At 46.2% G+C, this 15,465-nt stretch overlaps 1 protein-coding gene across 4 annotated transcripts in view; it reads right to left on the minus strand.

Annotated features, from left to right (window-relative positions):
* LOC144113504 (uncharacterized) overlaps positions 1-15,465 on the minus strand; it is a gene marked incomplete at its 3' end in the record, with an annotated part of 43,944 nt that overhangs the window by 24,513 nt on the left and 3,966 nt on the right. For all 4 annotated transcript variants that reach the window (XM_077646600.1, XM_077646601.1, XM_077646598.1 and 1 more), the window contains 3 exon segments: positions 7,433-7,637; positions 12,821-13,030; positions 15,048-15,296. In XM_077646600.1, the coding sequence (XP_077502726.1) occupies positions 7,433-7,637; positions 12,821-13,030; positions 15,048-15,296 (664 nt within the window).

Raw genomic sequence — 15,465 nt, forward strand, 5'->3', positions numbered from 1 at the left:
GTGGCGCCCGAGCTGACGGATCAAGAAATTGTGGATCGCGTTTTGTTGCCCGAGGATGACAGCAGCAGCGACAGCGGTGAGAGTGAACGGGATGAACCAACGATGAGCAGTGCGGATGCCGCGGACATGGCCAGGAGGCTGAAAGGATATTTGGAAAAACTCCCGACGACGAAAACTGCTGACGTAGAAAAGGCCCTCTTGAGCATGGACAATGTAGAAAACTTCATTCTGCGCAGCGCTGTGAAAAGCCACCAGACGAAGATAACATCTTTCTTCAAATGAACGAATGCAAACCTGTTTGGCTGATCCCGGGCTGGCGTTGCATATGTCTCCTCGCCCAACGCCGCCTCTCCTCCTTCTCTTCTCGCCCAACGCCCCCTCTCCTCCTCCTCCTCTTCTCTCAAAGCTGCTTTGGCAGCTTTTTTTTTTCAACGGTCCCTCTCGGGGCCACCAATCGCGCTTCGGCAGAGCACGCAGGCGCGATGGTTCCCGCTGTGTCTCACTCGAGTTCCTCTCTCTACACCAAGTCGCCTATGCGCAGACACATGGTGCAGTCGTTTCACGCCACGCACTTTCACGTGCGCGGCGACGTAAGAACAGTCGTGTCAACCTTCCCATATTCCGGCCTATTTTGATTGAATGCCACAAGGAGACAGGTAAGGATTACCACGTTTGTAGTGGGTTCAAAGCCAAGTATATAATGCATTTTAGTGTCTAGAATATTTGCGCGAGCCAAATTACGAATTTGTCACAGCCGATATTTATGTCTACTGTTACAACGAATATCGGATATAACGAACTGATTTACGGTCCCGATGCTACTTCGTTATAACGAGGTTCGACTGTACGTCACGTGGCTGACACCTCCACATGAAGGTCAAATATACCTCGCCAATGAACTTGGCTTGACGAGGCCAGTAAAGTTTTCGCCCTAAAACATAGAAACGCAACAACCACACTAGCAAAACCCCGCTTACAACACAAAAGCCCACCAACAGACCGAGCCGGTGCAGCAGCACCACCACCAGGCACGCCGAGGATGCTTGCTTGTCGCGGCAACGCAGGCATAAGAAACAACGGATGCATTCCCCTGTGCAAAAGGCCCATGCAGAGAAGAAAGAAGGGAGCATGGTAGGGAGCCTTGGTGGAGCAGTCCATTAGTATTAATGTTTTTGAGGTGGTGCGTTGCTCGTAGAAAGAAAATGTGCCGGCGCATCGTTCTTTGTTTTGCGATCTGAGCTACGGCTGACGCCGGCAGCGCGTGCATTGTCCCATCTTCCCCTGTCCTTCGTTAACTTGGCCATGGTCCCCGCTTCACAGATTTCACATGTCCCAAGGGCAGGCATCGCCGCGTCAGGTGAGCTGTTGCGTTGCTGCATTGGCCATGCGCACCATGCCTACTCCCAATCAGTCTGTGAGGTGCACGCGCATTGCCAGCGTGGTTTTTCTCTTGTCAGCTATCACCACACCCTTGGTTCTGGAAGCTCCTTGGATTTCCGGTAAGAATTGCTTCCAGAAAGCGGGCTTGATGCCAGTGACACGGAGGCGCGCGAAGCTCTCGCCGGTGCAGTGGTGACAGCGCTTTGGTCATCGGTGAACGGTGATGATTGCGGCGTGTCAAGTCGAAGAATTCTTGAACACAGACGATGCATGACAAATGAAGACCTCACCGACGAGGCGATCATGGCAGCTGTCACCAGCGCGGACAGCAATGAACAGGAACCTTTGCAAGTTGTAATATAATAGCAAAAGCTCGTAACTCAACCTACATTATTTGGAAATCCGGATAATTCAAAAATCCGAACTGCCAGCACAGTCCTGGCCAACACCCACGTAGGTAGTACATGGCATCATATGCTCGCTAATTCAGACATTACGGGTCTCGCACTGGTTAATCTGAATGGGCTGCCGAAGAAAGGCTGCGTCCAGGTATGACTGGCTCGGCAAGCGATCGACCAAATAGCCCTGTTCAAACCTGAATTCTGTGCTGTAGACCCGAGACAATGCTGGGCATGATGACAAACGCACGGCCCCGTCTAAAATTTAGTCTGACCGCGTAGTTTCAGTTTCGCTTTTCTGAGCTTCGCGAAAGCCCGTAGCAACCAGCTAACTGAGCTCTGCTGTGCGCCATTTCGGGCAATGACTGGCCCGATCGCATTCGTCCACGTGGTTCCTTCTCCGGTTTTTCCAGTGTGCCGAAACTGCGTGCTCGTCACGTGCCATTCTGCTGTTTGTGCAGTGAAGCCTCCTCACACGTGATGCTGCTGTTTGTGAGAGGTATGACACAGTAGCAGTGCAGCTCCAGCGCTTGCACGTCGCACCGTGAAGATTGTCGAGGAGGCCCTTACCACTTTTCAGCAATGCTGCTTTGCCGCTCCCGACAGTATGCATGCAATAAAGCATTTATGAAAAATGTGAAAAAAAAAAAACTCATCGCACCATTCTCATCTCGAAAGCAAGCAATCATTGTACAGCCTTTCCCCAAACAAGTATACCATGATGCAAGCGGTTTTTCTAGTTTTTCAGGATTATTTGATAATTCGAACATTTTTCCGGTAACTTGAATATCAAATTAACGAGCTTTTACAGGCATTAGAACAACCAAACCCCTCCGGGTCTTTCCTGTCAATAAATGCTCCAAGTTTGTCATCCTCTCCTTTTTTATCACAACCAAGTTATATGACAATTAGCGGTCATAACAATGGTATCTCGATGGCACTGCAATATTGTTATAAGTGGGTATGACTGTAGTACATTATAAGCGGTCTGCCCTGTAGTGTGAATATTTCTTTTTTCCGAGCTTTTCAAGGTAGGTTAAGTGACCTTCACCACCAGGTTCGTGAGCAACAAGGAGAACCCAGCTTTTCAACGACCTTGGGGCAAAGAGTGTGGCGTGGAATGCATGGGAGAAGGTGGTTATGGATATTGAAACAAGGCAGTGCAGGTTGTTAAGAAGAGGGCATTGAAAGAGTTGAGTGGAGTAGGGAAGAGCAAAAAGGGCAAATGGGCACAGGACTGGGCAGCTCGGAACACCATGTAGCGGCAGCATGGTGGTAACAGAGGCTGCATGCATTAAAGTATCCGAGGCTTGACAATGCTGCTCAATTATAGCATTAGCATCTTAAGCATTGCCTCTTAAATAACGATGACTCATCCGCTGATTCTGTATTCTGTGCCGTCTGCATTCTTCTTGAAGGAGGCACTCAGCTATGGTTGGCCTGAACAGTATGAGATTGCACTCAAATTGTTATATTTCTTTAAAAATTCTCAAGTTCTAAACCTCCCTGCTCGTGTTACATTCGTGCCTTACCTTACGTGTTTTCTTTGTTTAATAAATCTGTTTTATACATGTAACCCACCCCTTATGTAACACCCCCAATCACGGAGGCCTTTAAGGTAATAAAGTGAAGTGAAGTGCAAATAAGGCAAAATAGTGATTTTTCCATCATATTTTGTTCCTACCGATGTCTGTTATGAAAATAGCACTGAAAAAGAGAATGTGGCTGCTAACAAACTGTTCTATGACAAATGTTTAAATCAGCAATTTTTTGCGGAATCGCGGCAAACTAGAGGCCTTGAACTTGACCGCCACTGTGTTCGGAGGTTTCAGTGTGCTGTGCCCATACTGAAGCCACTACGCTTAAGGATGGCATTAATTTTGTAGCAGCTGTTGCGTGGATTGGCTCTGAGGCTTTTGTTTCTGTCACCTCCTTTTTTTCTTGTTGGTTGGACTTAAGAGGCACAAAATCTAGATTCCAACAGCGAAGAATTGTAGAGAATCAAAGCGGCCATGGCAAAAAAAAGCGCATAAGCGCATGCGTGCAGCAACTTTGCCCGCTCCACGCACGCGTGCTCCACCCTCATCGCTGCCTGATCCTGACAGCCACTAAGCTTTGCAAATTCAAGACAAGCATGCTTCACTCACAATTAACAGAAAAAAGAAAGAAAAGCAGACACAAGCGTAAAATTTTTTCAGGGGCTGTATTCTGCTAGTATGTTTCCCGGATGACATATTTTTTCCCGTGGTCCCACGAAAAACTTGACAGTAGAGTTCTACTGTATACTGAGACTATGGTAGCTGACCAACATTTTAGACTCCAATAATTCTGACTTACCGTACATGACACAGCAGACTCCCGTTAAGACAGATTCTAAGAGGAGATCATTTGGTTAGTTTCCCATAGGACTCAAAATAAATAAAATCTGCTTAAGACAAACTGTTTCGCGTGTCCTTCGGCCAAGACAAACTTTCACAGCAACCACGAACTACAGTGACCCCGCGCAATGGTACTCACAGGGCATCCATGCGGCACTGTCAATGCAAAAAATAACTATAAAATACTCTTCCACAAAAACGCGCACCCCTCGTAAGATGGCTTCCGTGTACCTTTGTGCAAAAGTGTGGGGAAGCCATCTTACGGGAACATGCTTTTTTCGCCGGTGTGGAAAATAATCAGATATCGGCATCGCGCATGCATCACAGGCTGCGCGTTGCCTCCCACAGACTAAAAGGCACATATGCGCAAAATGCACCCGTCTGTTGACTTGAGACTGAAAAAGTCCAAGGCCACATTTTCAAACGACACAGCTTTGCAACGCGTTACTGTGGCGCAGAGATGGCCAGATATCGGCGCTGCACGCATTTGCTGTGGCATACAAAAAAGTGCACGGGGTCGGTAACAGCAATGCTGCAGAAGGAGTGAGATAAGAAAATGGTTTGGTTTATGGAGTTTTAACGTCCCAAAGCGACTCAGGCTATGAGAGACGCCGTGCTTGAGACGCCGGCTATGAGAGACGCCGTGATCACAGAGTGCTTGCTCACTTTGTGATCGAGCTGAAGCTGTCAAAAGTCCCAAGGTGGCGCGACGCGGCGCGACCTCTGGCTTCTCATGCTGCTCCATTCCAACACTACATGACAAATGGCGGCACAGAAGGCCAAAAACCGGCTGAGAGCGACCCCAATAACTCTACCAGCGTGTTGTCACATGGGCCTGGTATCGGCAGCGCTCAGCAGGTTTCGCGGGCATCGCGGGCGCGCTTTGGTTTGTTTGCTGTCAGTTGTTTGACACCCCTAACGGAAGTTGGAATGAGTTTGAAGAAGGCTGCCTGCAGCTTGAAATTCAAGCGAACTGTAATCGCGTTTGCTGAAGATAATGGCAACCACAGTACCTCCGTGAAATTCGGCATGGACAGAGCCTGCATCACCAAGTGGAGGATGCAGCGGGACCAGATTATAAAAGGCACCTCAACACGTAAGAAGTTACAGGACTGCACAAGGGCCGACATCCGCAAATTGAAGAAGTCTGCGAGTTTGTTCACAGTGAACGATGTAGGGGCTTCACTGCCACTGCCAATGCAATCCAGATAAAAGCGATGGAGATAGCAACAAGAATGCAGATTCCCCACACGGTGTCTCGTGCAAGCCGGGGTTGTGTGGAGCGTATGATGAGAAGAAATGGAAATAAATGCGATGAACCTCCGCAGGGAACAAAACTACGAGCTAGGCCAGATAGGCAACGCTGATGAGATGCCATTGTATTCTGACATGCCGAGGGCGTGCACTGTTAATGAGTAGGAGCCCGAGAAGTGAAGGTGAAGATGACAGAGTATGAGAAGCAGCATGTCAAAGTGATGTGCATAGCAGCTGACGGCCAAAAGCTTTCGCCATACATCATCCTGAAAGGAAAAACATGCCAAAAAGTAAATGTTTTCCTAAAGGTGTCATCATAAGAGTCCAGAAAAAAGGGTGGACAACAGCAGAGCTGATGTCAAACTGGATTCAAGTCGTGTGGCAGCAGCACCAGGGAGCACTGCTCGCTGGACCTGCAGGCACGCGGTTGATGCTTCTGTTGGACGCGTTTCGCGGCCATCTTACCCCAGAGGTGAAGACTAAGCTTCAGAACAGCAATTGCGACTTGGTTGTGATTCCAGGCGGTACGACACCTGTGCATGCTGCAACCCCTTGAGGTTTCAGTCAACAAAACTTTCAAAGCTAATCTTTGACAGGAGTACAAAGAGTGGGGGTGGAACCCTGACGAGAAGAATACGCCGACGGGAAAGCTGCAGAAAGTGTCCTCGTCAACCATCGCAAGGTGGATTTCGGACGCGTGGAAGCGGGTTCAAGTCGACGTTGCGGCCAAGTCATTTAAGAAGTGTTCGGTTATAAACCACTTCGACGGAACAGAAGATCTGCTGTGGGATACTAATAGCGGTGACTCAAGCGGTACGACGGACTTGAGTGGCAGTGAGAGTATCAGACACAAGTGATGGGTTCAATGTCTGTACCATTTTTCTTTAAGGGGGTGCTTAGAATCGAGTAAATAGGCTGTCATTAATGCTAAGTCATTAAGGTACTGAAAAACGTCATGGCCAGCATAAAGCCCTTGCAAAAGAAGGTATGGCCTTTGAGCAACAGAGCTCTGTCCGTGCTCTGTTGCTGCCGCTTTTTCAGTATGTAAGGGTGCACCCCTCTGTGAAGCCAGTCATAGGCTTTTTGGGTCCACCTCTAACATCCTAGATGTTGAAATAAAGGTATCTGTATTATTAATGACTGTGAAGTCACACAATGCACAGCCACCTTTTCAAGCACTTATGTTTCCAGCCTGTAGCCAATTGCGCCACATTTTCAATATGCACTAAAACCACTCATGCCAAACAGCACTCTGAGCCAACCTTATCTTTTTTTACTCTTAGAACACAAAGTATGGAAAAGCTGAGGCTATCAAAGCCTAGGGGTTCTCAATCATTTTTAGACTAAGGGAAACCCAGATGACTTTCAAAAGGTATTGTGGAACACCGCATGTCTTGGCTCCTATCCCTACCTGCCTATCCCTACCTACCTAAAAAGGAGCTTGGAGACACATGGCAGCTCAAGAAATGCCCAAAATCGATTAATAATGACTGGCTGTACAGAAAAACTGTCCGCAATGAACAATTACGGCATGCATCAACTGAGCTACTCAGGAAACCTCGAAAAGCACTCCAAGGAACCCCAGTGCTCTGCAGAACTCTCTTTGAGAACCCTGCCACAGCCAAATATGGGTACTTAAAATTAGACATTCATAAAGCATAAAGCAGAGATTCAGAAAACGGTAGAGCTCAATGAAGTGTGAACGAGGTTTAAAAACACAATAAGTGTCACCTTGAGATGAAACAGCAACTAAAATTATTTCCAGTGCAGTTTTATACTGCACAGAACCAGTTTTCCCCCTTTTGATTCTGTGCTCTGCTCTTCCTGCTCAGTAGATTCCAAAAGTGTTCTAATAACCTTATTCTGTCTCAAAACAAGTATAGACGGTCGAAGAGCGTTTCAGACCACCCAATCATCTAAATGAAAACCTATGTCTAGAGAGAATCCAACGAAGCTGAGTGACACTGAACAAAAAGGCCTGTTCAATATTGAAGTGTCAATGTTCATGAAAAGGAAAGTCACCTGATTGTCCAGGCTGCACAGCTGGCTGGCTACCATTGCCAGACCCCATGAGCTCTTCAGAAGTATGCGTCCAAGCAAGGTTCTTGCCGCCAGGCTGAGCAGGCCCTTCGGGTGCAGGGGCCAGGCTGCTGGGGGCGGGCACCGTGCCCTCAACATAGAACTGGCTCTGCTGGCTGTCCGTAACAATGCCACTAGCAAGAGAACCCTACAAAGGTCAAAAGAGCACCCCAGTGAGAAGTTTGCTTTCCTCGAATAGCATTAACAACGACAACTCAAAAGTCACCAATACTACATCTCATAAGCTCCTTGCAGCACTATGGAAGGCAGAGACCTCCACCGCCAATCAAGAAAGCGCATTAAACGTGTTCCTCCACGCCTCGTCGTCTGCATGTAGTCTGCTCACGGCGTACATTGATATAGTTAGAAAAGAGTAGAAATCAACGCTGCCTACGTACCATAAGCGTATGCACACTCAAGTACACTAAACGCAAGCATTTTGTGGCATGCTACACCATTTGTTACATTAGCACATTTAGTTCACTGTATGCAAACGGAGACGCAATGATAAGTTTAGCCTAGAGGCGCCATTTGGTTGTGAGAATGGGGAATCCTTTCTGTAAACAAACCAACGCTCCTCTTACAGCCTAGAAGTGGCAGAATTGTCACTCTAAATAGAAAATAAAGCAAATTTATTGCTCATACATTTTATTACAGGCCAGATGAGACGAAATGAAAGCCCAATGCCCCATCTATGACCAGTGAATGCACTTTCTGAAAAGCACAGTAACGACGAATTCACTCCGAAGCGAGGGGTCTTGCTTCAAGCACGCTGCCATGCTTAAAACTATAATTTAGTGTAAGCAAGACTCACGTATGCTAAACCCTGGAAATAGTGTACGTAATGCGAGCGTAAGTTAAGGCTAGATTTGAAATAGCGTTTGGCGCATGTACACTATGAAGCATGCTATTTTAATTAGCGTGCAATATCTCATATGGCCATATGGCACATCCCATATGGCCATAACGTTGCCTGTGCACCCAACACAGCTTTGGTAGTGCTGCAAGGAATGACTGAGATGGAGTATAATTACAACATCATCACCAGCAGAGTTCAGTCCACTGCTGGACAATGGTTTACTGCATCCGGTCAGTGCTAAAAGATGACCTCAACAATTCTCTCTATCAAAAATTTTTAAAAGTTGAAACGATTACTTCAGTAATGTGGACTGATTTTTCAAATTACACAACACAGCATGCCTATATTGCAAACAGTGAGCACACTGCACGAGGCTAATGTTGTACTTCAGCATTCTACAATAAAAAAGGACCATCATGCAACAATTTTTAAAATAAAGCAATTAAGCAGCAAGTTTTAGACTGGCAACAAAAAAAGCAGTCTTGAAAATAATTTAATTACATAATGTTGTCAGTAGCTGAACCAACTTATGAGATTATATTATAAAACATATGTGTAGCAACAACTAGGTTAGAAAAACACAAGGCAGATGCAAAGAAATTTTCAGTAGCCAAAAAAAAGTACTGTGACAGCCTGTAATACTGCTTCACAAAAGGCATTTATCCATCAGTTTTGCAAGCTCTACATCAATCTGACTGACACCTCTCTGAACAGCACACAGAAAAGCCACAGAGCTCCATGCCTGCCCAAAATTTAAGTTCGCCCTCATCCCCCGCCCTTCTCTGCGCCATCTCACTACAAATTTCCTTCCGCAGTTTTTCGCTGCGCACGGTACCCTCTCAGAGGTCTCCTTTCACAAGTGTAGTGCCGCCGCGGTGGCTCAGCGGTTATGGCGGTCAGCTGCCGACTCAAAAGACGCGCCGCAGCGGTCGCATTTCGCCTCCAGCATTTCGATGGAGGCGAAATGCTAGAGGCCCGTGCACTGTGCGATGTCAGTGCACGTTAAAGAACCCCAGGTGGTCAAAATTTCCGGAGTCCTTCACTACGGCGTCCCTCATAGCCTGAGTCGCTTTGGGACGTTAACCCCCCATAAACCAAACTGAAAGGAGACCCATGAAGAATTTGGAAACATAATCTGGTCTCATCCCCACTGTAAATGTCATTGTTCATATACTTTTCAAGGGCGAATAACAGAATTCCTTGTACCTAGCTCTGCCTTACAACCTTGCCTAGATGGACATGACCTTGTAGATGACTGCCACTTTTTTAAGACTGAACATAGCCACTGCCCGACTTAAAGTCAACACTGTGGAAGGTAGTTTAATTTAGTTTATGGGGGTTTGACATCCCCAGTAGGCCGGGCAGTGCCATAGTATATTTCTTTCAAAAGAGGATATCTTTATGGTTTATGGGGGTTCAATGTCCCAAAACGATTCAGGCTATGAGGGATGCCGTAGAGAAGGGCTCCGGAAATTTCGACCACCAGGGGTTCTTCAACGTGCACTGACATCGCACAGTACATGGGCCTCTAGAATCTTGCCTCCATCGAAATTAGACCGAACCCGGGATCAAACCCACGTCTTTCAAGTCAGAAGGCGAGCACCATAACCACTGAGCCACTGTGGCGGTATCTTCAAAGCCTAGATTGAGTTGCTGATAAGCATGTTAAGATATGAGGCTTCTTTGAAAACTCAGTAGTACAGTTAAACCTCCATATAGTGTATAAACGAACCTCCATATAGTGAATTCCTCGATATTACAAAGTTTCTCAATTCCTCAACGCTGCTCCCATTAAAGCGCATGTATTTGAGACCTCCATTTAAGGAAGGTGCTGCGGCGATTAACCTTGATATAACAAACTCAATGTGCCTGTTAGTTTGTACTGAGTTACGAAAACTAGCAGAAAAGTTTCGTGACAGTAAAGCACGAACTGCCGTAAGAGGAACGTCTACAATTGCAACAAGCGACTGCAGTTGACACGACGCGCCATGCTCTGGCGCCATCAGCGCATCTGCGCTGCTTTCACTTGTGGAACATGCTCCGACAAGCATGCCTTCTTCATGCAGCCTGCCTTTTTTGCTGGCTTCATCGATCACAGTACTTTGCAGGTCTGTGCCAGTCCTGAGTAATTTTTTTACTCACGTCGAACTGTCTACATACTGCCCGGTTCATGTCACCCGGCGCATATTCAACGGCACACAACTTGAATTGTGCATCGTAGCTTTTTGCCTCGGAAGCGGCATCATGTTGAGCAAAAACGATGCATGCAAAGCCATACAGATGCAACGCCGAGATCGAAACTTCTGAGAATATCACTAGAGTGGATGTGGTAGCAGCACTCGCTTTGTGCCACTGCCGCATTCAGTCCGATTGTTTCGAGGTTATGAGATTCTACCCATAGAACAAAATTTTTCTGCTTCCATGAACCACGTCCATCTGCGCGTGTGCAGATGGCCCCAGGGGAGCGCACACTTTCCACTGCACATGCGCAGCTGGGTTCCCAAGGAAGCGGATCATCATATATCAGTATATAAGCCGCATTGGTGTATAGGTTGCACCGACAAAAAAAAAAAATCCGTGACTTATAAAACAGGAAATATGGTACATAGCCAGTAAAATTATCATAGTCTTGATGCAAATGGAATGCAATTTATGACACAAAAGTAAAGAAAAAACTGTAAGAAGAGACAAAGGTAAGACCTTGGTTAACCAAATATTTGTAACTTTCACGAAAGGTGGCGCCGCCACACGGCGCCCGACGGAACCCGCGATGAGAGGATAGTGCTAAGACGGCGAAGAGCGGTCGAGCGTTATTTCATTCGCATGCGCTGTATCTTTCGTTTTTAACATGTTTTGTTTGCATGCGGCAAAAATGAAATACAAAATTGACGTTTGAAGATGCACTAGGGTGCTTGGAATGAACAGGTAGTACTGCAGCGACTGCAATTCTACGACTCCTACATTATTATATTGTGCTCTGTACAGCAACACGAGTCTGCCCACGTGAACCAAAGATAAATTGCAAATCAGAAGGCCAGTAATAAACCCAGTGAAGTAGTGTGTACAGCATGCATGCTATCATTTTGAAGTTATTTCTTTTGACAATGCTGGGGAATGGACGCGTGGTACTTCTCTTGCCTTTGTCAGATAACAATAGCTTCATCAGGATTGTTGTTAAGCGTATTTTTAATTCCTTTTTTTTCATAAGAAGTGGCATGTGGAGTACAATCGGCTCATAATAAAATCTTGATCCGTCGCCTATATTCTGGATGGGCTGCTGTACGGCGACCAATCTTCTTTTTTGCGCCGAATTGAGAATAGTTGTTTTTTGCAAAACTTATCGGGTAGCATAACATTTGTTCGTTGAGATTTGCTTATCGTGCGATTTACTTCATGCGTTGGAGTGCCTGCATAAGTTTACATATATATATACATACAAGCACTGCAAACTAAACGCATGCGATGGCATTATGTTGTAAAGAAATCTTGCCTTCTTTTCTCTGCTCACCTTCATGTCTGACATCACCCTGGCACGACAAAAAGAATCTCAGATTCGAGACCCCGGTGATGCACTGATATGGAATGGGGTCAAGAAACTCTAAAATCTGCACCCGGACGGCATCAGTGAGGTTTTCTAAGCCAGAGCATAGCTTTCACCAGACCGAATGTGCAATGAGAAAGTTGCATTTTTCAAGAAGATCAGTGTGCTCGATAATTCACGAGGGGGGGGGGGGGGGGGGGGGTGCGTTTGCGTGCAGCTGGCGCCGTATCTAGTAAAGTTTGTGGGTTCAGTGGCAAGCCGCTTTATCAAGGCTGAACAGTCGGCACATGTTGTCACAACAGGTGCTTCACCTCCCGTTGCTGCGTTTACACACGGGAGGTGCGTTGCACCTGCCAAGCTGCGGCTTCAGTGAACTGACATTAATCCCTTAATCGCTGTGGCAGTGCAATTTAGAAGCGTATAGGGAGTGTTCCGGGGATATCTCTGACTGGGGAAATCTCCAGTGCTGCCACTAATCTCTGCCACCATAACATGGTCGGCAGGCAGTGTTGAAGGGGTTTTTCTGTGTAGATACGTTGACTTCCAGATTTCTGCAGCCCGTACACGGTTTTTGCCGCTGTTCTGATGCCCGACTGCATAGCTCTCACACTATGCCCGACGACACTCTGACTGCTAAACATGTTACATGTCCAGCGTTTACAACCTCTTCCCATTCTACTAAAACGAATTTTTGACTCGCTTCTCGATCCCAGCCAATTGTAGGCTGGTTTTTAAACTGAGCTTATATTGCGAACACGAGGATCCGAAACGGAATCAAAATAGAAATTGACACTGCTGTGGCAGCCCTATCCCCTCAAGGGCAGCCATATTGGATTACCAGCAGCCCCTATAGCCCGTGAAAGTTGCGAAAAATATCCATGGCCTTACAGCTAAGCAACGAACCATTGCAGCACACATAATTGATACACACCTGCTTTGTACTAGCTCCCAACTTGTGCAACAAGCTGGCGAAGTGCTTCTTGATAGTGGCTGCAAGTTCAGCTGAAGACTTTGCGGCTGCTGACTTGCTGGAATTCCTGTCTTGTGGAAAGCTTTTGGAAATTTTGCTCAATGCCTTCCAAGCAGAGTAAGAAAACTGTACTTGCAGCTCCAGGTAGGATCCCAAGCATGAGCCCACAGCCTGTAAAGACAAGCCTTTGGTAAAAGGAGGAGGCAGCCAAAAACCAACCTCCTCTTGGAAACATGGTAAACCTATTACAACATAGATTCCTCATTAAATCTCGATTCCTCATTAAATATTCCACATTAAATCTCGATGTTAGCATTGCCATACAATGGGGCTGCCACTTTTCCGACGTAGTGGCTAGGATTTCAGAACTTCAGAACTATAGAAACCTTCCCAGACCGCACTTTATATGGTGATTGCCAGAGCAGGACTGTAAAGGTACGAACGCACCAGCGGAAAAATGCGTGCTATGGAAGCTGCCGAGCGGCTGGTTTTTATGCCACGCAATGAATGGCTCTTGAAGCCATTTTCTGTGGCTTGCCATGTGCTGTGCAACAGGAAGACCAATGAAGCCCATCCGGCTTAGTCATGTGCGGAGCGTCAGTGCCGCCACCTGGAGGCAGAACTGCACGCACTCCTGCAAAGACTACGAATGGCATGGCATGGACAGTGCTGTCACTTGCCTGGCATAGTGCCGTTTCTCCGTGAACTCCTTTCCGCTGGTATAGCCGTACTTTTCGTGGCACGCATTATGCCACCAGCAGCTCGCTGTACATTTTTTCCACTCGTATGCCTGCACTTCAACACACAATCCACTATTTCTGGCCCCACTCGCTTCACCGAAAGTTCACAAGCCCATAGAAGAACACAAAGAGTTGTTCCAGCCACTGCACTGACTAAATGAAATTTGTACTGCGTAGAGCAGACAATAAAACCGACAAAAAGAAAAGAATATGGGCCCCAGAAGGCTAACAGTCAACATGACATGGTTGAACTGATCAAAAATAAGGTGCAGTAGACTACAGTATTACTGATTTTAAGTATACCGAAATTTGATTAAAATAAACTTTTCATGCCTTTAAATGTGTGCTGATACAGAATATGAACTACTGAAAAAAACATTGGCAAATTAATCTCAAAACTTGTACAATAACAGGTCATCTTCAGAAAAAATTATTTTCTGTTCACACCACTGTGCAGGATGCATCTCTTTGCATGGCCAACCAAATATGATGACTCTGCTTATGTGAGCTGTCAATAAAATTGCCATAACTGTCCTATTCCTATGTGTCTCCAATTTTTATACACACCAATCCTTCTGGAAAAATTAATGATGGTACGACAGCCCGGATTCTGTTCTGTGGCAATCTTGACAGTAAAAAGAAAGTAAAGCAACACCTATGCACCGGGAAAAAGCATGCTTTCCATGCAAGAAAAGTCATCATACTCTTCATGTTCAAAAGCATTTACAAAAAGTACTGCAATCTTGGGTGTCAGTGCCATTGACATGTACGCATTGCCGTCTTCCAACTCTGCGCAAGTTGATGTCAGTAGAACTGCTTTTGCAAACAGACATAATGAGGCCAGGCTTCTTGAACTCAGCTGTTATTGCATACTTGGTATACTAACAGCAGGGATCAAAACAAGAAACAATTGAATTCCGTGCCTAGTAGACATATTGGCCACTTTGCCAAATAAAGCATACATCATAAAACACCCTGTGGTAAAACTATGCATGCCCCTTCAGTTATCAATGGTTTTTTGACACTGCACAAAATGGCGCTCGAAGCTTCCTGTTCCACAAGAGGAGATGTATCCATGTCGCCCATCACCAAAAAACCAAAAAACACCGAGCTTTGTTTTCCTTTTAAACATAATTTAAGAGATAGCTTAGTTCCATTAGTGCGACTCGCTAAACTGTAAGTGGCATTTAGCCCCACTATAAGAACAGCCTGGCCACTATGATCACAGCAGCGCCTCTGCGGTTGCGCTTGCTGACAAGGCTCCCCACCTTTTTTGCTCCTTTTCTGGTGACAGGCACGTGTTCATCATCACCCTTCTGCATGACTTAAATATGAGCCTGGAGATCAATGAAGTCTAGGACACATAGATGCACTTGGTAACAGCACCCTGTTACTTCACTTGAGACTCAAGCATGCACTGACCACTTCAAAAGAATGTAGCTAAAGACCTGAATGCTCTCCGTGAGTGCAGCTGATTCATCCCCTGGAGCTTCTCCTTCCAGTTTGTTCAGGACATCCTGGAGTGTCATCAAAGTTTCAGTCTTCACGGCAGCACTCGCAGCTGCTGTGACTCTCCCCAGGTCCTCCCACGCACCAAGGAAGAGAGCAGCAACTTCTCGGTAAACAGGAACATTGTGAAAAACTCGTACCAAACTTTTAGCCAAGACACTGCTGGAGCTACAAAAAGAGTTCAGTGCCTGCAAAAAGAAAGGAGTGATGCGCACATCAGTGAGGATGGTAAAACTTGGGACTTCTTATGGGTTTCATGCCTTGCAGAATAAAAACGCACTGTGAGAAAAAATCTAGCAGATATAAAAAACAGAGCTTAGATCCTGCATGCACTTTCACCTTAACCAATACGCACAT

Source organism: Amblyomma americanum, chromosome 1 (genome assembly GCF_052857255.1).
Source record: "Amblyomma americanum isolate KBUSLIRL-KWMA chromosome 1, ASM5285725v1, whole genome shotgun sequence".
Taxonomy (NCBI): domain Eukaryota; kingdom Metazoa; phylum Arthropoda; class Arachnida; order Ixodida; family Ixodidae; genus Amblyomma; species Amblyomma americanum.